Here is a 23,779-nt window from a genome sequence, read left to right as displayed (position 1 = left end):
AAATGAGAGACATTTACATACTTGAGGATTAGAAAAGAAGAAAGGAATATTGTAATGATCAAGAGATACGTTCATGCAAATGGAGGGGAGAAGGAGGTGGTTCAGAGAAGTGAGTTAGGAATACTAGGCTGGAGATAACTATCAGGGTTTATTTTTCATTCAGGATATGAAGATATTGCTACTCGCATTTTTGAAAATCACTTCTCTTTAGCAGTTTAGAAAGACTTTTCTGTTCCATTAAAAGCTCATCACTCTTCAAAAATGTGTAAAATATTTTGATTTTTCACATAGAATTTTGGTTTACACATGGACAAAGGAATAATAAATTTCAGAAATTTAATAAGCAAGTTTTAGGGATGTTAACATATTTACCACCTACATTTTAAAATCCTTTAAAAGTTTCAACTTATGCATCATGTTTAGTTTTTTTTTTAAATATGTGTTTTTTATTTATTCATATATTTATGTACACCCCAGTAACTTTTTTTTTTTTGGTGAGGAAGATCAGCCCTGAGCTAACATCCATGCTAATCCTCCTCTTTTTGCTGAGGAAGACCGGCTCTGAGCTAACATCTATTGCCAATCCTCCTCCTTTCCCCCTCCCCGCAAAGCCCCAGTAGATAGTTGTACATCATAGTTGCACATCCTTCTAGTTGCTGTATGTGGGACGTGGCCTCAGCATGGCCGGAGAAGCAGTGCATCGGTGCACGCCCGGGATCCGAACCCAGGCCGCCAGGCACACTTAACTGCTAAGCCACGGGGCTGGCCCTGCGTCATGTTTAGTTTTTGAGCAAACTGTAAATGTATAAAGATCATATTCAGAACCATCACTATTTGACCGTCTTAGGTTATTTCCTTGGATAAAAAACCCAATGGTTACCTAAAATACAAACTCTATCCTAATAAAAATACTACCTTCTCCCCACAACAAACCTCTAAATGAAAAATATAGACACATCAGTTTGTCAGGGCAGGAAATGATGTTTTGTAAGAATAATATCTTCCAGAGTATTTGTTAAACAATATGTCTCCCTTATTAACATACTCTGCTTACAGCTTTCTATAGGTTCCTCTCCTACAGCAGCATCCAATACATAGCTCAGGCCAAAATAAATACCAATATTACTAACTGAAAGGCTCTGGTACTGGATATTTTATGGACCTATACTACAAAGGTAAATTGTTGAAGCTTTTACATGCTTTTAACTTAAAATGAAGATAAAAAGATAAACAGTAATAGAAAATATGTCCAAAAAGTATTTTCATAAATACATGCTTTGTATGTAAAACATACTTCTGTAATCTGAATTTTATATATCTAGAGACGTCCATTATAAAATTGACAATATGGTCTTCAGAAAAAAAGGAGAACTCGCAGAAAACAAGAAAGATTGCTCTAAGAACTATTAAACAAGGTAACAGAATAAAATGCAGGCTTAATATCCAAAAAGAATGCACAGTTGTCAACCAGACTACCAATTCAAATTTCCAAAAATAATTCAAGTTCTAAGAACTTCAGAAGAAGAGAGAAAATGATAGAAAACACCACAACTCCTCATCCCTTCAAGATACACATCCTTGCTGATGCTCTGGGTTTAACAATGTGGATTTTTCTCCCTTTCCTTCAAATTCTGGCAATAGATGCTAAATGTTTTGTACTCTACATTTTCACACAATTAAAGCGTGAAAGCCTAAGTGTTAAGTCTGCTAAGCACAAGTGCCACATCTGTTTTAAAAGGCAGAAGCTAGAGGGCAGAAACTGAGGTTCATTCCCTCTCAAACCATTACATACATAGCTCACTGACCATGTCAGTCTTAAAACTCTGTTACCAGAAGACTATGCCACCAATACAAAACTTTAATATCTTAAACCTAGGTTTGTATAAAACTGGAAAGTGTTCTGGCCTAAGAGTTCACCTTTAATTCTACATGGTTTGGTAACTGGAATATTGAATTCCCTCTGCTGGCTCCATAAATCTGCCGGGATAAACCCCATTGCTGCTATACCTCATGGGCTCACCTGATCCCAACTTAAACCCAGCTTAAGCTCCTTGTGTTTGAGGTTGGGAAGTTTTATCTCTCTACCAAGAATGGTCACAGAACAAATTTATTTGACCAAATGTTTACTCAGTTTCCTTCATCTTATCTTATTCCCTTTGCCCTGATTTATTCTGCAAATATTTACTGATACCTATTATAAGTTGTGAAAAATACTAACACTGGAGATACAAACATATTTTCTCCGCTCTTAGGGGATCACGGTTCAGCAAAGGAGACAGATATGGAAACAAATAATTTCTACAAAACTCTATACAAGAATTTTGTAAATATTCTTACACACGAAGAAGTAAGGAAAGACTTCACAACGTGAAATGGGTCTTGAACAGTAGGGTAGGATGGGGTGTGTGTGTGTGTGTGTGTGTGGTGTGTGTGTGTGTGTGTGTGTGTGTGTTAGCTGAGATGCTGGAAACGCAGAGCTTGAGAAAAGCTGAAAGGTAAAGTTAATGTCTGATGACAGCCAAAGTGTTGACTAAAAATATGTTACAATAAACAACTTAAGATATCAACTACAGCTCCTTTTCTCTTTCATTCTTACAAATTAATTTTAACCATGAATTTACAAGAATTACCTTACAAACAACACCCACACACTTAAGAGATTTTGTGTACAAAATAATTATTACATGGTTGAAAGCTGGAAAAAGCATTTTCAGGACAATCAGGAAAATTCAATGTAATCAGACTATATGCAGTGAAAAGGAATAGTTTTGTTATATAAAACCAGTCCTCAATGTTGTAGATGCAGAGGAAAGAATACCAAATTAAATCTCAAGAGACCTGGATTCAAGTCTCAGTTAGACCAGAATTGTGCCCTAATTACAAAAAAAACCCTTTTCCTTAATTCCTAAACTGCCCACCTCACTCAGAGTTAAGATCAAATAAAATAATGAGTTTGAAAGTGCTTTGAAAACCTAGAAAATGCTATACAAATAAACTATTACTTTCATTATGGTTATACTTGCTGTACTGAAAATAACTTTTAAAATCTGTATTTCTGACATAATAACCCCATCATACTAATTTGTAACAAAGAGCTTTTACCCGTTCTACAGATCGTGCTCTCTTCTTTGGCCGAGTAGGCAGCGCATCTTCCTTCGGATTGGTGTCTATTGCCCAATAGGACCCCTACAGGTAAAGAAATAAAGTAATTAACAATATGTTACAGCAACTCTTTAACATTAAAATGGATTTTACAATCCTCTGCTCCAAAAGCAAACATTTTGCAGATACAATGGTGGAAAAGCGGCATGAGAAGAAGTACTAGTTTTGAACCGAGACAAGTAAAGTTTATATGAGAAAAAAAGGCCATTTATAACCACATTATTAAAGAAAAAAAATCACAATCTGAAGAAGCCAAGTTCAAGAACTTCTGCCACAGCCAAATTAAAAAGAGAAATGACCAACTGAACATATTTTTTAATATATAGTAATCCTTTTTTGTGTGTGTGAGGAAGATCAGCCCTGAGCTAACATCCATGCCAATCCTCCTCTTTTTTTTTTGGCTGAGGAAGACCGGCCCTGAGCTAACATCTGTGCCCACCTTCCTCTACTTTATGTGGGATGCCGCCACAGCATGGCCTGACGAGCGGTGCATCGGTGCGCGCCTGGGATCCGAACCCGGGCCGCCAGCAGTGGAGCGCACTTAACCGCTATGCCACGGGGCCGGCCCCTATCCTCTCTTACTTTTTGATACAAGTAAGAGAAAATACATTCAAAAATACATTCGAAATACTCATTCGAAAATACACGGGGCCGGCCCCGTGGCGTAGCAGTTAAGTGCACCCGCTCCACTGCTGGCAGCCCGGGTTCGGATCCCAGGCGCGCACCGATGCACCGCTTGTCAGGCCATACTGTGGCGGCGTCCCACATAAAGTAGAGGAAGGTGGGCACGGATGTTAGCGCAGGGCCGGTCTTCCTCAGCAAAAAAAAAAAAAAAAGAGGAGAATTGGCATGGATGTCAGCTCAGGGCTGATCTTCCTCACACACACAAAAAGAAAGAAAGAAAGAAAATACATATTGAGCACCTACTGTGTTCCAGGCAACTCAGAAATTAAGACTCCCTCAAAAAACATTTTGAAAAGCATAAATCATATAGTTTGCACATATTATACAGATGAGGAGATCAAAGCTCAAAAAGCTAAAAGTGGTTTGCTCAACCAAGGATGTAAGAGCCAGGACCAGAATCAAGGTCTTGATTCTTAGTTCCTTTCTCCCTCAACTATCCTCTCTACACAGACACACACACATACACACTCTTGAGGGAAGAGGCAGAGAGTAAGAAAGGGAAATATGAAAGAAAGGGAGATATGCATTTCAGAAACAGAAATATAATGCATGCCCTAGTTTTACAATTAATCCTAGTGATAGTATTAAAGCTTAGTCTTTGCCTCTATTATTTTATTAATCTTCCTAGGCTGCTTTTCAGGCACTATTTGATAATGAGGGAAAACATAGCTCTCATCTATTAACCCTCACACTTTGTGCCCAATATGAATTATCTGTTTATACTTTCACGCAACTGTGCCTGCCCTACATGCTGATCTCATTGCCTATAACATCCACACTACCATTGACAAACTCATATACCACCTTCAAAATTTAGCTCAGATGTTATCTAAAGGAATCCACCTCTGATCCTCCTACCACACTCAAGAATTCAACATTCTGTCCCTCTTCAATATCTCTATACTTTTTATACCTTTAGACCACTGATTGCACTTAACATTACAATTTTATTCACAGGTCTGTATCCCTTCTAGGCTATGAGTTACTTTTTTTTTTTTTAATTTTATTTTTATTTATTTTTTTCCCCCCAAAGCCCCAGTAGATAGTTGTATGTCATAGCTGCACATCCTTCTAGTTGCTGTACGTGGGATGCGGCCTCAGCATGGCCAGAGAAGCGGTGCATCGGTGCGCGCCCGGGATCCGAACCCGGGCCGCCAGCAGGGGAGCGCGCGCACTTAACCACTAGGACACGGGGCCGGCCCCCTAGGCTATGAGTTACTTAAGGGTAAGAACTCATCTCTATATCCACAGTGCCAGGCACAATGTCAGACACAGAGCAAGTACTCAATAAACATTTGTTGAGGGGCCGGCCCCGTGGCTTAGTGGTTAAGTGCATGTGCTCTGCTACTGGCGGCCCAAGTTCGGATCCCGGGCACGCACCGACGCACCGCTTGTCCAGCCATGCTGAGGCAGCGTCCCACACACAGTAACTAAGAAGGATGTGCCACTATGACATACAACTATCTATTGGGGCTTTGGGGAGAAAAAGGGAAAAAAAGGAGGAGGATTGGCAATAGATGTTAGCTCTGGGCCAGTCTCCCTCAGTAAAAAGAAGAGGATTGGCTGATCTTCCCCCCCCAAAAAAAAACAAACAAAACTATATTAAGAGCTGACCCCCCAAAAAAAAAAAATTTTTGTTGAAATGGGAAGAAAAAAAGTTGTTGAACAAACTGTGCCAAGAATGTCAGAGTACACGATATGATGCCAGGCATTCCCAGATCCTAGTCTATGCAGGCATCTGAACTTAGCACTCATTCCATCACCCAGCCACTAGTGGGGCATTCTTCCATGTTATCTTTTCAAAGTGGTCACTGGATTTCAGCTGGTGAGTCTGCCAGATCTGATGTAAACTTGCCAAGAACCATGTAAAATGTAGATGCTAAAGAAATTAAGCACTAAAAATGAAAACAATGATTTCATGAGTATGTTCACCTAACAATATTCAAAATAAAGTAGGAAAAAGTTTTACATTCAGTTGTTATAAAAATTGAAAATAAAGCAGGAAGAAAAACACCAAAACTCGTTGGACAACAGTTTAAAAACCACTGTTCATGGAAATGATAAATTCCAGTGTTTAGTTTTGTTTTGTGTCGGTGTGTGTAAGTGTATTAATCTGGGGAAACCATTCACTGTCCAAACTTTAGACTGATTTATTATTAAACATTTTAATAAAACTACAAAATCGTATTTGTTCTTCCACAGAAAATATGACTGGCTGTGGCTTGTCACAAATAGATAACAGAGACAAAAATTGTTCATAAGCCTAACGTTATCCATTATGTACTCACAAAACTGTGAATGCCCAAATGCAAACACTAACAGTTGAAATGATTTGCAAAAGAAGTTGTAAAATCTTCCACTTAGTGGCTTTTGCTAACTTATTATCTGGGTTTCATCTGTGAAATCACAAGTTTGGATTAAATGACCTTAAAATTGCTCTTCGAAAATAAAAACCACAAGATACCACTACACACCAATTAGGATGTCTATTATAAAAAAAAACAGAAAATAACAAGTGTTGACAAGAATGTGGAGAAACCAGAACCCTTGTGCATCACTAGGGGGAATGTAAAGTAGCGCAACCACCGTCAAGAACAGTATGGCAGTTCCTCAAAACCTTAAACATAGAATTACCATATGATCCACTAATTTCATTTCTAGGTATATACCCAAAAGAATCAAAAGCAGGAACTTGAACAGATATTTGTACACTCATGTTCATAGCAGCATTATCCACAATAGCTAAAACATGAAAGCAACCCAAGTGTCCATCCATAGCAGATAAATAAAATGTGGCATACGATGGAATATTATTCAGTCTTAAAAAGGAAGTAAATTCGAACGTATTTTGCTTCAATATGGGTGAACCTTGAAGACATCATGCTAAGTGAAATAAGTCAGTCACAAAAAGACACATACTGTGTGATTCCACTTAAATGAGGTACCTAGAGTAGTCAAAATCAAAGACACAGAAAGTAGAATGGTGGTTGCCAGGAGCAGGGGAAAGGAAGGATGTGGAATTATTGTGTAATGGGTGCAGAGGTTCTGTTTGGGAAGATGAAAAAGTTCTGGAGATGCATGGCGATGATGGTTGCACAAGAATGTTAATGTACTTAATGCCACTGAACTCTACACTTAAAAAATAGTTAAAATGGTAAATACTGTTATGTATCTTTTACCACAAAAAAAGTCCCTTTCAGCTACCTTTAATAGGCAGTTACCTTTGCTCTCCTTACTAAACAATTATGTCTCACAAAAACTGAACTGCCTAAATATGACCAATCAACAAACACATGTTCCATCCAATTTCTTCCCAGACTAAGGCTTACTCCTCTAGGCTCATGTGGATCAAGCAGGAAACAACAGTTTTTTTCGTTTTGTTTTGTTTTTTGTGAGGAAGATCAGCCCTATGCTAACATCCAAGCCAATCCTCCTCTTTTTGCTGAGGAAGACCAGCTCTGAGCTAACATCTATTGCCAATCCTCCTCCTTTTTTCTCCCCAAAGCCCCAGTAGATAGTTGTACACATAGCTGCACATCCCTCTAGTTGCTATATGTGGGAGGCCACCTTAGCATGGCCTGACAAGCAGTGCGTCGGTGCGCGCCCAGGATCCAAATCCAGGTCGCCAGTAGCGGAGCACACGCACTTAACTGCTAAGCCACGGGGCCAGCCTCAAAACAAGAGTTTTTTGTTAGCTGATTTTATTTTTAAAACTCAACTTTATTGAAGTATGTCTAAAAAAAAAAAAAAGTGCACCAATTTTGAGTATACAGTTCAAGGAGTTTTGACAAATGTATACATTCATGCAGCTAACACCAAAAGCAAGATATAGAACATTTCCATCACCCTAAAAAGCTCCTTTGTGTGGCTCAGCAAGCAATCCCTGTTCCTTTGCCCCCACCTCCATTCCAAACATCGATCTGCTTCGTATCATTATACATTAGTTTTGCCTTTTCTAAAATTCCATATAAATGGACTCAAACGGTCAAACTGTTTTCTACTCCCACTAGCAATGTATGAGTTCAGCTGTTCCATGTCCTTGCCACTAGTTGTTATTTTAAGTCTTGTCAATTACAAACCATTCTAGTGGATGTGTAGTTGTACCTCAGTGATTTTCATGTGCATTTCTCTAGAATAATGATGGTGAGCATCTCTGCATGTTCTTATCTGCCATCCGTATATCATCTTTTGTGAAGTGTCTATTCATCAATTTTGCCTATGTTTTATTTGTGTTATAAGACTTTTGGTTAATATGAGAAGATGGATGTTAGTCGAACCTATCGTGGTGACCATTTCACAATATATGTAAACCAAAATACAGTGATATATATCAATTATCTCTCAACAAAAGTGGGGGGGGGGAAGACTTTTGGTTATTTGTGTTATAAGAATTTTTTATATTTTTTGAATAATAAGTCCTTTGTCAGATACACACACACACACACACACACACACACACACACACACAGAGTGAATATTTTCTCCCAGTCTGTAGTTGTCTGTTTTCATAACAGTATCTTCTCAGGAGCAAAAATATTAAGTTTAATAAAGTCCAATTTATCAATCTTCATTTTGTGGTCTGTGCTGTTTGTCTCCTACTCCAACATGGGAAGCATTTTTTCCCATGTTTTCTTCTAGAAGTTTTATAGTCTTAACTTTTATGTTTAGATCTCTGATATACTTAGAGTTAACTTTCTGTGTAAGTGTGAGATAAAAATCAATATAAATTTTCCTTTCACCCAGATATATAGCACCATTCCTTGAAAAGACTATGTCCTTTTCCCATGAATTACATCAGCACGTCTATCAAAAATCAACTGAATATATATGTGGGTCTATTCTGAACTGCATTCTGTTCCATTCATCTTTTTGTCTATCCTCATGCCAATACCATTTTGTCTTGATTGTTGTAGCTGTATAGAAAGTCTTGAAATCAGGCAGGATTCAGTCCTACAACTTTGTTTTTTAGGTCCTATGCATTTCCACCAGCTCGTCAATTTCTTTAAAAAAGAAAAAAAGAAGTCTGCTAGGATTTTTATCAGGATTGCATTAACTCTATAAATCAATCTGGGGAAGACTGACATCTAATCAATAAGTCCTCTATTCCACAAACATGCTATATATCTCCATTTATTTGGGTCTTCCTTTATTTCTCTTGGTAATGTTTTATACTTTTCAGTAAACAGTTCTGCAGAGAGTTTGTTAAAATGTATCCCTAAAGTATTTCATTACTTTGGGTGCTATTGTAAATGGAATTGCTTTTGTTAACTTCACTTTCCAATTGTTCCTTAGTAGTATAAAAAAAAAATTATGTTAACCTTGTATCTTGTGACTTTGTTAAACTCACTTACTAGTTCTAGTAGCTTTTCCACAGATTCTTTAGGATTTTCTACATATGCAATAATGTTGTTTGCAAATAAAGACAGTTTTATTTATTCTTTTTTCCATCTACATGTCTTTTATTTCTTTTTCTTCCCCTACTCCATTGGCTTTCACCTCTAACAGAATGTTGAATGACTATGAATATTAGAATATCCTTGTATTGTTTTCAATCTCAGAGGGAAAGCATTAAGTGTCTCATCATTAAATATGATATAAATTCTAGGTTTTTCATAGATGCCTTTAATCAAATTAAGAAAATTCCCTCTTAGTCTGCTGAATGAGTGTCAAATTTTGTCATTTTTTTTTCTACACTTGAGATGATATGATTTTTCATTTTCTTCTACTCACATGGTGAGTTACCAATTGGTTTTCTAATTTTAACCTGCACTGCATTCCTGCGACAAGTCCCACTTGGTCATGATGTATTCTCCTTTTTATATATCAATGAAAGTAATTTGCTAATATTTTGTTAAAGATTTTTGGGTCTATGTTCACGAAGGATATTGGCCTGCAGTTTTCTTTTCTTGTTATTTCTTTGCCTGACTTTGGTATCATGGTGATGCTGACTTCATGAAATGAGTTAGAAACTGTTCCTTCATCCACTTTTTTTTTTTGGTACGAGTTTGTGTAAGATTGGCATTGCTTTTTCCTTAAATGTTTCAGCTTCTGGTTTCATTGCTTTTTGTTTGTTCTTTTTCTATTTTATTGATTTCCACTCTTACCTTTATTATTTCCTTCCGTCTACTTTGGATTTAATTTGCTCTTATTTTTCTAACATCTTAAGGTACATGCTTAGGTAACTGACTTCAGATCCTTCTGATTTTTCTAATAAAAGTATTTAAACCTATAAGCTTCTTTCTAAACACTGCTTTAGGGGCCGGCCCCATGGCATAGTGGTTAAGTATGTGCGCTCCGCTGCTGGTGGCCCAGGTTCAGATTCTGGGCACACGCCAATGCACCACTTGGCCACGCTGTGGCGGCATCCCATATAAAGTGGAGGAAGATGGGCACGGATGTCAGCCCAGGGCCACTCTTCCTCAGCAAAAAAAGAGGAGGATAGGCATGGATGTTAGCTCAGGGCTGATCTTTCTCACAAAAAAAAAAAAAAAAAAACTAGGCATAAACACTGCTTTAGTTGTATGTCACAAATTTCCATATATTCTATTGTTATCATTTAGCTCAAAACATTTTCTAACATCCCTTATGATTTCTTCTTTGACCCAGAGGTACTTGAGAAATATATTACTTAATTTCTAAACATTTGGGGTTTTCGAAATATCTTTTTGTTACCTAATTTACTTCTGCTAGTCAGAAAACATACCCTGCAAGATTTCACCCTCTAGAAATCTACTAAACTTGCTTTCTGGCGCAGTATATGTTTTATATTGGTGACTATTCCCTGTGCCTCTGGAAAGTAACGTATATTTGATGGGTACAGTGTTCAGATCCTTGATTACTTTTTTGTCTGGTTGTGTTCTATTATTTTCTGAGAGAGGTGTGTTAAAATCTCCTGCTATGATTGTGGATTTGTCTATTTCTCTTTTTAGTTCTGAGAGTTTTTGTTCAATTTTTTTGAAGATCTGTTTTGGGGCACATACATTTATAATTCTTGTATGTTCCAAATCAACTGATCTTTTCTTCCGCTTCCAATATGCTGTTAGGGATATTCAGTGAATTATTCATTTAGTTATTGTACTTTTCAGCTTTACCATTTTCATTTGGTTCTTTTTATAGTTTCTATCTCTGTATTGAAATTTCCTATCTGTTCATTCATTAACTATTTGAATATATTTTATTTTAATTCTTTCAACATATTTATAATAGCTGTTTTGAAATTTGTGTTTGCTAAATCTGCTATCTGGGCCACTTGTTCTACCTGTTTCAGGAGCTGAGATAGCTCCAACTTTTGCCTGAGCCTTACTGACATCTCTCTCTTTCACTTCCTACCCTTCTAGGCAAGCTCCCCATAAAGTTATCCCTGAGTAATGCACCATGCTGAATTCCAACAAAAGTACTACCATATTTAAAAAATCATATGGTATCCTGAAGAGAACATCTATTAACCCACAGACCTGGATTCAAATCCCAGATCTGATTCAGCAATCTTGGACAAGTTACCAAACCTTTGATCTACATTCCTCATATCTATTTCATAGAGTTATGATGACAATTAGCCCTAAGTATATACCAGGAAAACTAGTCATTACTATTTATCATCTGGTCCAATGGAGACTTCTTGTTTATAGTTAGGTCATTCTACAAATAATTTACAGAATAATACAAGGACAGTGGGAAACAATCTTATGAAATATTTTAATAAGAATTTAAATATAGCAAACCCAAATTTTCTATATTTTATATACAAAACATATTATAATATACAGGCATACCTCAAAGATACTGCAGGTTTGGCTCCAGACCACCGCAATAAAGCAAATATTGCAATAAAGAGAATCATACAAATTTTCTGGTTTCCCGGTGCATAAAAAAGTTATGTTTACACTGTAGTGAAGTCTATTAAGTGTGCAATAGCATTATGTCTAAAAAAACAATGTACATACCTTAATTAAAAAATACTTTATTGCTAAAAAATGCTAACCATCATCTGAGCCTTCAGCAAGTCATAATCTTTTTGCTGGTAGAAGATCTTGTTATAAAAACACATTATCTGCAAAGTGCAATAAAGAGAAGCGCAATAGAATAAGGTATGCCTGTATTCAAATTCTCCTGGTTTTTAAGTATATATACCAAAAGGGTCAATATCTTTTGAATGCAACTAACTGCTCATCAATTGTCATGCATGAAACTAAAACAAACATCTATCTCATAAATATTGATTCTGGACTTTCAATCTCTAAAATGTTCTACTTTGTTATTACTTCTGGTTCTTCTTCTTATACTTTACCGTCAAAAGGCAATAATAATTCCAGATTCAAATATATATTTAATAGACTCTAGCATATTGTTTACTTCTGGTTCTTCTTGTACTTAAAATGTAATACTTTGGAAATTTTTGAGGCTTCAGAATTTTGTTGAAGGATGGCCATCTCCATTCCATAATTGCAAAAAATATTTTCATATTTGGTTTATAAACACCAAAGAGAATGATGAATCCAATTAACTTTTTCACTTCTACATCATCTATTTCCTTGCAAGCACTTTTGTATACACATCAGACTTCAGGATTTGTCTACTTACAAACTTCGATATGGTGCACAAACATCATACATGATGAAAACTACTGTCACATGACTTTCTAGAAAAAATGGGATGATTCAAACTCTAGTCACAAAATACTGCATGATGAAGACCTTCTTGTTTAATGACTAAATGGATGAAAATATCACATACCTTATTGTCCTTAGAAATATATCATTAACTCAATATTTCTTGGGTTTGGGAAAATTAATCTAGGATACCATCAACTCAATTTCACCATCACAATTATAGTTTAGAGTGTTGCTTCTGTCTTTGTATTCATCTTCCAATTCTATTGAAATAGTTAACCATACTCTTCCGCCAATTTTCATCTCATTGTCATTAGGGGCAGAAAAAAAATCTAAACTCTCAACTATGCTCAACGAAAGCTAAAAGAAAAAAAAAAAGACTTAAGATGGCATCTATAGACTTTTATTATGCCTCTTTGAAAGATGTAACACTTTGGGCAACACAATAAGAAAACTGAAGGATAACAGTGATGATTTCATTACTGCATCATCCTTCTAGGTCATTCAATCATTCTTCCGTATTCTTGTTATTTTAGTGTTTGGGCATGAGGGAGAAAAACTGATGGGCAATGATGAAATCATTTCAAGATTTAGGAAAAATAAGATCACTAAGATCCCATAATACACGTTACATTTATAAAAGAATCGCATATGACAACTGCAAAACAGAGTAAGTTTTATTCTGTTTTTTTAAAAAATACATAAATTTCCTATTTGTTCTTTGGAAGACTTCTAAGAAAGAATAAGTCATAAAATAATCATCTTTACAAATTAGAACTGCTCAAAACAGATACTCAAAAACTAAACTGGGTGCTGACAGTATACTGAAGACTAAATAAAATATACATGAAATATTCCCTCCTCCAGGATTTGACCACATATTGTTTACATTAATCTTCTAATATTCTTTCTCATCTCCTACAATTTCTATTAAAGAGCAAACACATAAATATTTGGCAAATCTCAAATTTTAAGAGCTGAAAAGGACCTTTAAAATAATCTATTACAATTTTAATTACTGAATAGTTATGCCTACAAAAGTTAAATAATTTGGCTAACTCTGAAGATTTATCCTTTCATTTAACATTTGCTAAATTCCTGCTGTGTGCAAGAAAAGGCAAATAAAAGATAAATAACAAAAGCCAAAATATTTTTAGTGAAGTTCATTAACAAAAAGAAAATGCAAGAACAAGAAACTATACCCGGACATAACCTGAATATTACCTAACCCATCACTGGGAAAATAACACACTGAATCACCCCAACTGGCTAAACTTCTCCAATTTTGGGTAGATACCAGAAAGGTAAATAACACTTCTCTTAATGAGAGTTCATCAAGGGTTGACCATGTGCTAGTCACAATGCTAGCACTAGGAATACAAATAAAAAGGAAGTCTCAATCCTCACGAGTGGTAAAGGAGAAAGAAAAGGTATCTGCATGGTTAACTCTCACCACCTTCATGTCCTTGCTCAAAAGTCACTTTCTCAATGAGCTTACTGTGCTCACTTTTTTGAAAACTGCAATTCACATCCCAATCCACTTTATCCTACTCTACATTTTTCTACAGCACTTATAATTGTCTAACATTCATTATAATTTACGTATTTATTTTCTTTATTGTCATTTTCCCATAAGGCTATAAGTTCCTTGAGAGCATAGATTTTTGTCTGTTCTGTTTGCTCATATATTCCAAATGCCTAGAATAGTGATTAGCACATAAAAGGCAAGTCAATAATCATCACATAGTGCTAAGACAAGTGAGCCGAAGCTTTGAGAATGATCATGTTCAGATGTGGTGGAAGGAAGAAGGGAATAAAAACAATTTTAGGCAGAGGAGATAGCTCATATTCAACAACCATTTTTAACCTGGTGTTCATGGACTCTCAGGGGGTCTATAGACAGTACTCGGGAACTCCATAAACTCAGCATTTCTTTCCATTATGAATGGAACAAACCATAGTATTAGCAATACCTAAAAATAGGTTTTGGGGCCAGCCCAGTGGCGTAGTGGTTAAGTTCACACGCTCTGCTTCGCCAGCCCAGGGTTCGCAGGTTTGAATCCCGGGCGCGGACATACACACCACTCGTCAAGTCATGCTGTGGCGGCATCCCACATACAAAATAGAGGAAGAGTGGCACAGATGTCAGCTCAGGGCCAATCTTCCTCACCAAAAAGGAAAAATAAAAATTAGTTCATTTCCTATCATCTTAATAGTTTTTGTCTCAAAATGTCACTCATTACTACTCATTACTCATTTCTACTTTTGTTATTTAATGTTATCATATTAAATTTTGTTATATAATGTTACCAAGGAAGCATATAGATTATTGTATTATAAATGTTACAATATTTTATAACTAGTGTGATATAACTGTTTATCTTTTAAATCCTGTATATTCTGGTTTATGCCTTTAAAAATATTATTCTGAGAGGAGGTTCAGAGGCTTTAAAAGAACTGCCAAATGGAGCCACGGCATAAACAAGCATAAAGAATTCTAGTGCTAGAGTCATAGAAATATGAGAGAGAATAAGACATTCAGGAAACTGTTCCTTTGACTCGGTAAAAAAAAAAAAAAAAAGGGAGGCCGGGCCAGTGGCAGTGGTTAAGTTTGCGTGCTCCGCCTGGGCGGCCCGGGGTTCACCGATTCGGATCCCGGGCGTGCACCGACGCACCACTTGTCAAGCCATGCTGTGGCGGCATCTCATATAAAGTAGAGGAAGATGGGCACAGATGTTAGCCCAGGGCCAATCTTCCTCAGCAAAAAGAGGAGGATTGGCAACAGATGTGTTAGCTCAGGGCTAGTCTTCCTCACCAAAAAAAAAAAAAAAAAAGGACATTGTAAAAGATGAGTTCAGAGGGCTAAAGAGAATTTTAAAATTCTTCTTCCTTTTGTTTTGCTTTACGTGAATGCTATTTATCTCCAGTATTTTAGGTGGCAGGCTGATTCTAAGTTTGCTTGTAACTATTAATTCATAAGTCTTGAAAATTCATTAAAAATATATTACTGATATGATACAATCCAAAGTTCAAAGTTAAGAGCCTTTACAGCACTTATTTTTTTAACTTCTCTAGAAGCTATCACAATCAGGCAACACTGAAAGGAGTTGTGCTAATACACAATTTATAATCATTTTTTCATGCAGTAGAAGCTTTATATAACAAAGAATGGGCCAACAACTTTCAAGAAATCTTGATCTCTGAACCTAATATACCACATGAAATTTTCTGTTTATAAGTGATTTCCTCACTAGACCAGAAGTTTTAATGGCAGTGACATCTTACTCATCCACGTATCTCCAGAGCCAAGCTCAGTACCTAGCATAAAGTTATAACTTTAAAAATGTTTTCTTAAAACTCCAGTCTTATTTGAAGACACACTAAAATTATTATTAGAATAACTAAAAATAGTAAAATAATCAGAACATCTAGAGCTACATGGGCCTATAGATATCTCAGCTCTACTTCTTTTTATATATACCCAGCATTTTATTCCTTAATTTTAAAAGGAATAAAGGATGGAAAGGCATCCGATGTTCACAGATTGACGATTTAATACTCTTAAGATAGCAACATGCCCCCAAAATGATCTACAGATTTTAACATAATTCCTATCAAAATCCTAGTCAGTTTATCTGCAGAAATTGACAAGTTGACCCTAAAATATATATTTTTTTTACACAGACTAGTCAAAACAATCTTGAAAAAGAACCAAGTTGGACAATTCACACTTCCTAATTTTAAAACTTACTACAAAGTTACAGTAATTTAAATTAAGAGTCTAGAAATAAACCTGTATATTTATGGTCAATTGATTTTCCACAGGCTACCAAGATAACACAACGGGGAAAGAGTAGTCTTTTCAGTAAACGGTGCTGAGAAAACTGGATAACCACAGGCAAAAGAACGAAATTGGGCCCCCTCACACCATATATAAAAAGTAATCCAAAACGGATCAAAGACCTAAATGTAAAGGCTAAAACTATAAAACTCTTAAAAGAAGAGTAAATCTTCGTGACCCTAGATTAGGCAATGGTTTCTTAGACATGACTCCAAAAGCACAAGCAACCAAAAGAAAACTGGTAAATTCATCAGAATTTAGAACTTTTCTTTTGTCAATAGACACCATCAAGAAAGTGAAAACACAACCCACACAATGGAAGTAAAATTTGCAAATCACTTATGTGATAAGAGACTTGTATCTATATATATATAAGGGACACTTACAACTCACTAGTAAAAAGATAACCTTATTAAAAAATAGACAAAGGATCTGAATAGGCATTTCTCCAATGGAGATATATGAAAATGGCCAATAAGCTAATGAAAAAATGATCATTAACGTTTGCCAGCAGAGCAACGCAAATCAAAACCAAAATACAATGAGATACCACTTCACACCCACTACGATGGCTATCATTGAAAAGACATACAATAAAAAGTGCTGGCAAGGATGTGAAAAAACTATAAGCCTCATAATTGTGACAATGTAAAATGGTGCAGCTGCTTTGAAAAACAGTCTAGCAATTCCTCAGAAGTTAAACATATGACCCAGCATTCTACTCCTAGAGAAATTAAAACATACCCAAGAGAAATGAAAACATTTCTGTATGTATTGTATGAAAATGTCCATACAAAAGCTTGTACACAAATAATCATAGCAGCATTTTTCATAATAGCCAAAAGTGGAAACAACCCAAATGTCCATCAACTGATGAACATATAAACAATTGTGATATATCTATACAATGGAATATCATTCAGTCATAAAAAAGAAATGAAATACTGCTACATGCTACAACATAAATAAACTTAAAAATCTTATGCTAAATGAAAGCAGCCAAACACAAAAGACCACATAATGTATGATTATATTTATATAAAAATGTCCAAAATAGGCAAATCTATAGAGATGGAAAGTAAATTAGTGGTTGCCAGAACCTTGGCAGGGAGTGGGGGGGAGTCACTGTGAATGAGTATAGGATTTCTTTTTGAGGTGATAAAATGAATATGTCCTGGAATTAGACAGTGGTGATGCTGCAGAACTTTGCAAACAGACTGAATTATACACTTCTAAAGGGTAAATTTTATGGTATGTGAATTATATCTCAATAAAAAGATATTTTTTAATAAAGAAAAAACAGGTATCAAGGAGCTCTAATCTAATACAGTGGTATGCCCAACAGAGTCGAAAGTCACTTGTCACAAAGCAAAGTCAGTCGTGTGGGCTAGAAAGAACTCAAGTCTCTTGATTTCTAGCTGTTTCCTCACTTTCCTTTGGATCATGTCAGTCCAAAGTTCTAAAAGTTCTAAGTGTCATCAATGTCAGAGAAAGTCAAGCAATTCACCTACTTGAAGAGTAAGAACTCCAAAAATTCTCTCAGATTCAAAGTGTATATGAGTTAATGTTAAGAAGTGAAATAAACTGTCTTGATCCCCACCTTACTAATCAAGAGAAAAGCTCTGAGTAGAAAGAAGCAAACTGACAATTTCTAGAACATCTAAAGACCAGACAATTTAAAATAGCAAGAGAATTAATGTACACTTAGAAAAGCTGCTTTATAAAGAATACAACAGCGACTTCTTAGTTAACTAGGAAAAGACAAACATCATTCTTCAGATAAACATTTATGAAGCATCTACTATATCAGACACTATGGTAGATGCTTTGAGGGTATGCAAGTGTTCAAGACCCAATGTTTGGCAACAAAAAACTCACAACTGAGTGGAAGAGACCAAAATACAGACAGCTACATTATTCAGCAGCTATAACAGTGGTATGCTCAAGGAGCTGTGGCAATAAAAAGAAGACAGGTGAAAATAGGGAGAAAGAAAGAAGAAAAGGTGAATAGGGAGAAAAAGGAAGGTTAACTCCTTTCAGAGTAATGCTGACATTTGAGCTGGGGATAAGAGGATGAGTAAAATGGAAAGAAAGACTATTTTAGATACAAGGAAGACTATAAGCAAAAATATGAAGATACAAAACCACATCATAATTGCAAGAAAACGCAGTATAGCTTGAATATAAAGTTTACAGGCATGAAGCTAGGGGCTAGAGCTGAAAATGTGGCAATATAGGTAGGTTTATGTTTTTATTTGTGTGCCATACCTTAAGGCAGCAATGGAGAAGATGGAGCAAAGGTAAGCAGAGATTAGAGGAAGGAGACCAGTTGGAGGTGACATAGTAATCCCAGTTATTTATCATTAAAATAACTTTATTTTTTTTAAATCTCATTTCTTCTAATTACTTTGTTTTCATACAAAAACCTAGGATCTCAAAACATGAATGATGATGTAAGGAATCAGAGGAAAGGCTGAAATTAGATTCACGGGGTTCCTAAACCCTATGCAAATTAGGACAATACTATATACCTTCTTCTTATAAAAATCCACAGTGAAGCAGAGGGTCCTGGACATGTCTCACATCCAGGAACTGGCTGAGGACAACACGGAAGCCCTAATGTTCCAGCATAAAAGCAACTGGTTGAACCTATTTCACCAATTACCTCTTAACATATACAAAAAAGACCTAATGGAAATTCTAGAAACAAAAAGTCCAATAATTGGAATAAAAAGCTCACCAGATATGCTTAACAACAGATAGGATAGAGTCAAAGAATCAGAGATCTTGAAGACAGATCAGTAAAAATTATCCATTCTGAGGAAGAAAAAGAAAAAGAACAAGGGAAGATGAATAAAGAAAGCCTCAATGACTTGTGAAACAATGTCAAATAGTCTATCATATTTTAATTGGATGCTTTAGCTTCTTTCTTCTTTTTAGGAAAGAAGAGAAAATGGGGCCACAATTTTTTTTTTAAAAGGAATGACCAAAAATATCCCAAAATTGGATGAAAACTTCTTTTTATTGACCCTAGAAGATTAGCAAATCCCAACAGGAATAACTACCAAGAAAACTACACTGAGCTACACCATAGTCAAACTGTTTAAACCTAAAGATAAAGAAAACATCTTGAAAGCCACCAAAAAGGGAGTGTGGGGCACATTACACACAGAGGAATAAAAATACGAATGACAGCTCACTTTTCACTATGGAAGCCAAGGACAATGGAGCATCTTCAAAGTTCTGAAAGGTAGGGAAAACCCTGCAAACTCAAGATTCCACATCCAGGAAAAGTATTCTGAGAATGAAATAAAGACCTTTTCTGATAAACAAAAGCCTACAAAATGTGTTGCCTGCAGACCTGCACTATAAGAAGTGCCAAAAGATATCGTTAGGCTAAAGGGGAAAGATACCATTGATTAAAACTTGAATTTACAGAAAAGAACATCAGAAAAGGTAAATAATTAGGAAAATATTTTCTTCAACATAATTTCCTTAAAACCCAACTAAGTGTTTAAAGCAAATAAAACAAATCTGAAGGTGGAATTTATGATGTAAGTAAAGTACAAGAAATGCTAATAGCACAAAGAAAGGGATGAGTATATAAATAGAATTATACTGTTGTAAGTATTACATGTGTGAAATGGATGGGAAGAGGTTTAAGTGGTACAAAGTGTGAGGCATGAAGTGAAAGGTGGTGTAATATTACCTTCTAAATGGACTTTGATAAGTTAATGGTACATACCGTTAAGCTCTAGAATGACTACTAAAAAATTAATAAAAGGAGCATAGCTAAGAAGTCACTAGAGGAAATAAAATAGAATTCTATAAACTATTTGATTAACCCCCAAGGTTGCAGAAATGAAGCAACAGAGGAACAAAAGAAAACCCAACATCTACCATACCAATACTCATATTAAATACAGACTAAGCACTCCAATTAGAAGGCAGAGATTGCCAGACTGAATTTAAAAAGGAAGAGCCAATGGCTACATGCTGTTTATAAGAGACACAATTTAAATACAAAGACATTTCTAGACTAAAAGCAAAATAGTAGAAAAAAAAAATACCATAAAGTTACATAAGAAAGCTGTAGCAGCTATATTAATAACAGACAAAGTAAGCCTCAAGACAAAGAGTATTTTAAGAAATTAAGAATAACATTTCATAAACATAAAATAGCAATTCAATAGGAAGATTAAACACACCATACACAAATATTAATTTGAAATGGATCATAGACCTAAATGAAAAATCTAAAACTATAAAGCCTATAGAAGAAAACAGAGGAGACAATCTTTATGACTTTGTTTGATTTCGTGGACAGGACACTAAAGTCACCAATCATTAAATTAAAAATTGATAAATTAGACTTCATCAAAATCCAAAACTTCTACTCTTTTTAAGACACTGTTATAAAAACAAAAAGGCAAACTACAGTCTGAAAAATACTTACACAATATAAATCCAAGACTTACATCCAGAATATATAAAAAACTCTTACAACTCAGTAATAATGACAACCAAATTAAAAAAAGAAAAACAAGGGAAAAGACTTGAAAAGAAACTTCAGAAGAGAAGATATACAAATGACCAGCAAGCACATGGAAAGATGCTCAACATCAACGGTCATCAAGAAAATTCAAAATAAAACCACAATGAGATACCACTTCGTACTCACTAAAATGGCTAAAATTCAAAAGGTAATACCAACTGTTGGCCAGAATACGGAGCAACTGGAATTCTCATGCATTGCTCTTGGGAATGTAAAATACACAACCACTTTGGAAAAAGGTTTGGCAGTTTCCTATAAAGTTAATCTTCCACCTACCCTTTTTTTTTTTTTTTAAAGATTTTATTTATTTATTTTCCCCCCCAAAAGCCCCAGGAGATAGTTGTATGTCATAGCTGCACATCCTTCTAGCTGCTGTATGTGGGACGTGGCCTCAGTCAGCATGGCCGGAGAAGCGGTGCGTCGGTGCGCGCCTGGGATCCGAACCCGGGCCGCCAGCAGTGGAGCGCGCGCACTTAACCACTAAGCCACGGGGCCAGCCCTTCCACCTACCCTTTGACACAGCAATTCTTCTACTATTCAAGAGAAATGAAAGCATATGTCCATAGAAAACTTGTACTAGAACTTCCTAGTAGCTTGTTGCTAATAGCCCAAAACTAAAAACAACCCAAATGTTCACCAACAGATAAATAGATAAAAAATTTGTGGTATATTCATATAATGGAATACTACTTAGCAATAATATGAGACAAACTGACACATGCACTAGCATCCCAGACACTATGCTGAGTGAAAGAAGCCAGACATTAAGTATATACTAAATGATTCTATTTACATGAAGTTCCATTATTTGAGGTTTATGTGAACTAATTTACTATGGAGAAATCTACTACGGACTTAACGATCACTATCTAAAACTGGGGCCTGATGACAGGCTTGTTTTAAGAATCAAAATAACACATGTAAAACAGCTCCCTAATCTGTAAAGCAACATACAAATGTAGACATTATTATTAATTCATATCAACAATTCTGGTACAGCAAATTAATGTCCTCCTGAGGGAGAAGACTACAATGCCTTAGCCTGCAAAATCCCAAAGAAAGATCAGAAACTAGAATTGTACAGCTTTGAACACATCTTCCGAAAACAAATCAACTGCCAACTTCAAGATATCCTAAAACAAAGATTAATTCTATAGGGGGAAAAAGTGGCACTCAATTGAGAACCAGGCAGCATTTTTAAACAGAAGTGATCAAACAAATAATACAGATAATTCATAAACTTCAGGAAAATTAAGGTAATCAAAATACAGAAAAACGCATCAAAATCGGGCTGGCCCCATGGCTTAGCGGTTAAGTGCGCGCGCTCCGCTGCTGGCGGCCCGGGTTCGGATCCCGGGCACGCACCGACACACCGCTTCTCCGGCCATGCTGAGGCCACGTCCCACATGCATCAACTAGAAGGATGTGCAGCTATGGCATACAGCTATCTACTGGGGCTTTGGGGGGAAAATAAATAAATAAATAAAACCTTTAAAAAATAAATAAATAAATAAATAAAAATTAAAAAAAGAAATAAAGGTGTGTCCAAGACCAACAATGCACTTTTTTTTTTTTTTTTTGTTAAGGAAGATCAGCCCTGAGCTAACATCCGATGCCAATCCCCCTCTTTTTGCCAAGGAAGACTAGCCCTGGGCTAATATCCATGCCCATCTTCCTCTACTTTATATAGGACGCCGCCACCACACAGCTTGACAAGCGGTGCATCAGTGCATGCCCGGGATCCGCACCTGCAAACGCTCGGGTCGCCAAAGCGGAGCGCGCACACTTAACCGCTGTGCCATCGGGCCTGCCCCCAACAATGGACTTGAATGCCTTGATTTTCATCATTACAAAATATTTATCACTTCAAATAAAGTACATTTTAATTACCCCAATAATTTATTTCTGATTGAAATTTTATGTCAATACAAAGTACCCTGCTCTATCACACACTAATGTGACCTTTCTTTAACAGCCCTCAGATTAAAACTACAGTAGTCCCCCTTTGCCTGCGGGGGATATGTTCCAAGACCCCCAGCAGATGCCTGAAACCGCGCATAGTACCAGACCATATATACTATGTTTTTTTGTATACATACATACCTTTGATGACGTTTAATTTATAAATTAGGCACAGTAAGGGATTAACAATAATAAAATAGAACAATTATAACAATATACTGTAATAAAGGTTACCGTAGATCTTAGCAACCTCAGCATATGATTTTTTTTCTTTCCTTATTAAGTTGAGAACTTGCACCTTTTCATTTAAAGGAAGCACTTTACCGCTTCTCTTTGGCGTATGCGCACTGCCAGCATCACTACTCTTGTGCTTTGGGGCCACTGTTAAGTAAAATAAGGGTTATTTGAGCACAAGCACTGTGATGCCGCAACAGTCGATCTGATAACCAAGACAGCTACCCAATGACTAACAGGTGGGTAGCATATACAGCGTGGATACACTGGACAAAGGGATGATTCACATCATGGGCAGAACAGAGCAGGACAGCACAAGGTTTCATCACACTACTCAGAACAGCACACAATTTAAAACTTATGAACTGTTTATTTCTGGAATTTTCCATTTAATATTTTCTGACAAAGGTTGACCAAAAAAGCCATACCACGGATAAGGGGGGACTACTGTAGCCGAATAAAAATGCCATTATCTGAATAAATATAAATAAAGCCAAGAAGCTAATATTAACTTCATATTCCTGGGGAAAGCAGTCCCTATCATAAATAGCTAACCATCCCAAATGGCTAAATCTGTAAATTTTATGTTTCATCTAACCCTATCGCCAAGTACATGCAATCATGCGCCGCATAACCACGTTTCAGTCAACAACGGACTGCATATATGGCAGCACTCCTGTGAGATTAGTACCATATAGCCTAGGTGTGTAGCAGGCTATACCATCTAGGTTT

General features: G+C 36.1%; 1 protein-coding gene across 10 annotated transcripts in view; it reads right to left on the bottom strand.

Moving 5' to 3' along the window:
- The window catches only part of FOXJ3 (forkhead box J3), a 162,993-nt gene that overhangs the window by 60,264 nt on the left and 78,950 nt on the right, over positions 1 to 23,779 (bottom strand). For all 10 annotated transcript variants that reach the window (XR_015555769.1, XM_004443128.3, XM_087446152.1 and 7 more), the window contains one exon: positions 3,103 to 3,186. Coding sequence is in view for 9 of the 10 variants with exons in the window: in XM_004443128.3 (XP_004443185.1) it covers positions 3,103 to 3,186 (84 nt within the window). In the remaining variant the exon portion in view is untranslated. The remainder of the gene's footprint in view (positions 1 to 3,102; positions 3,187 to 23,779) is intronic.

The sequence above is a fragment of the Ceratotherium simum genome, chromosome 22 (genome assembly GCF_057802395.1).
Source record: "Ceratotherium simum simum isolate JZ-2026a chromosome 22, ASM5780239v1, whole genome shotgun sequence".
Lineage (NCBI taxonomy): Eukaryota > Metazoa > Chordata > Mammalia > Perissodactyla > Rhinocerotidae > Ceratotherium > Ceratotherium simum.
Note: the sequence above shows the minus strand (reverse complement) of the source record. Positions and strands in the feature narration are given on the sequence as shown.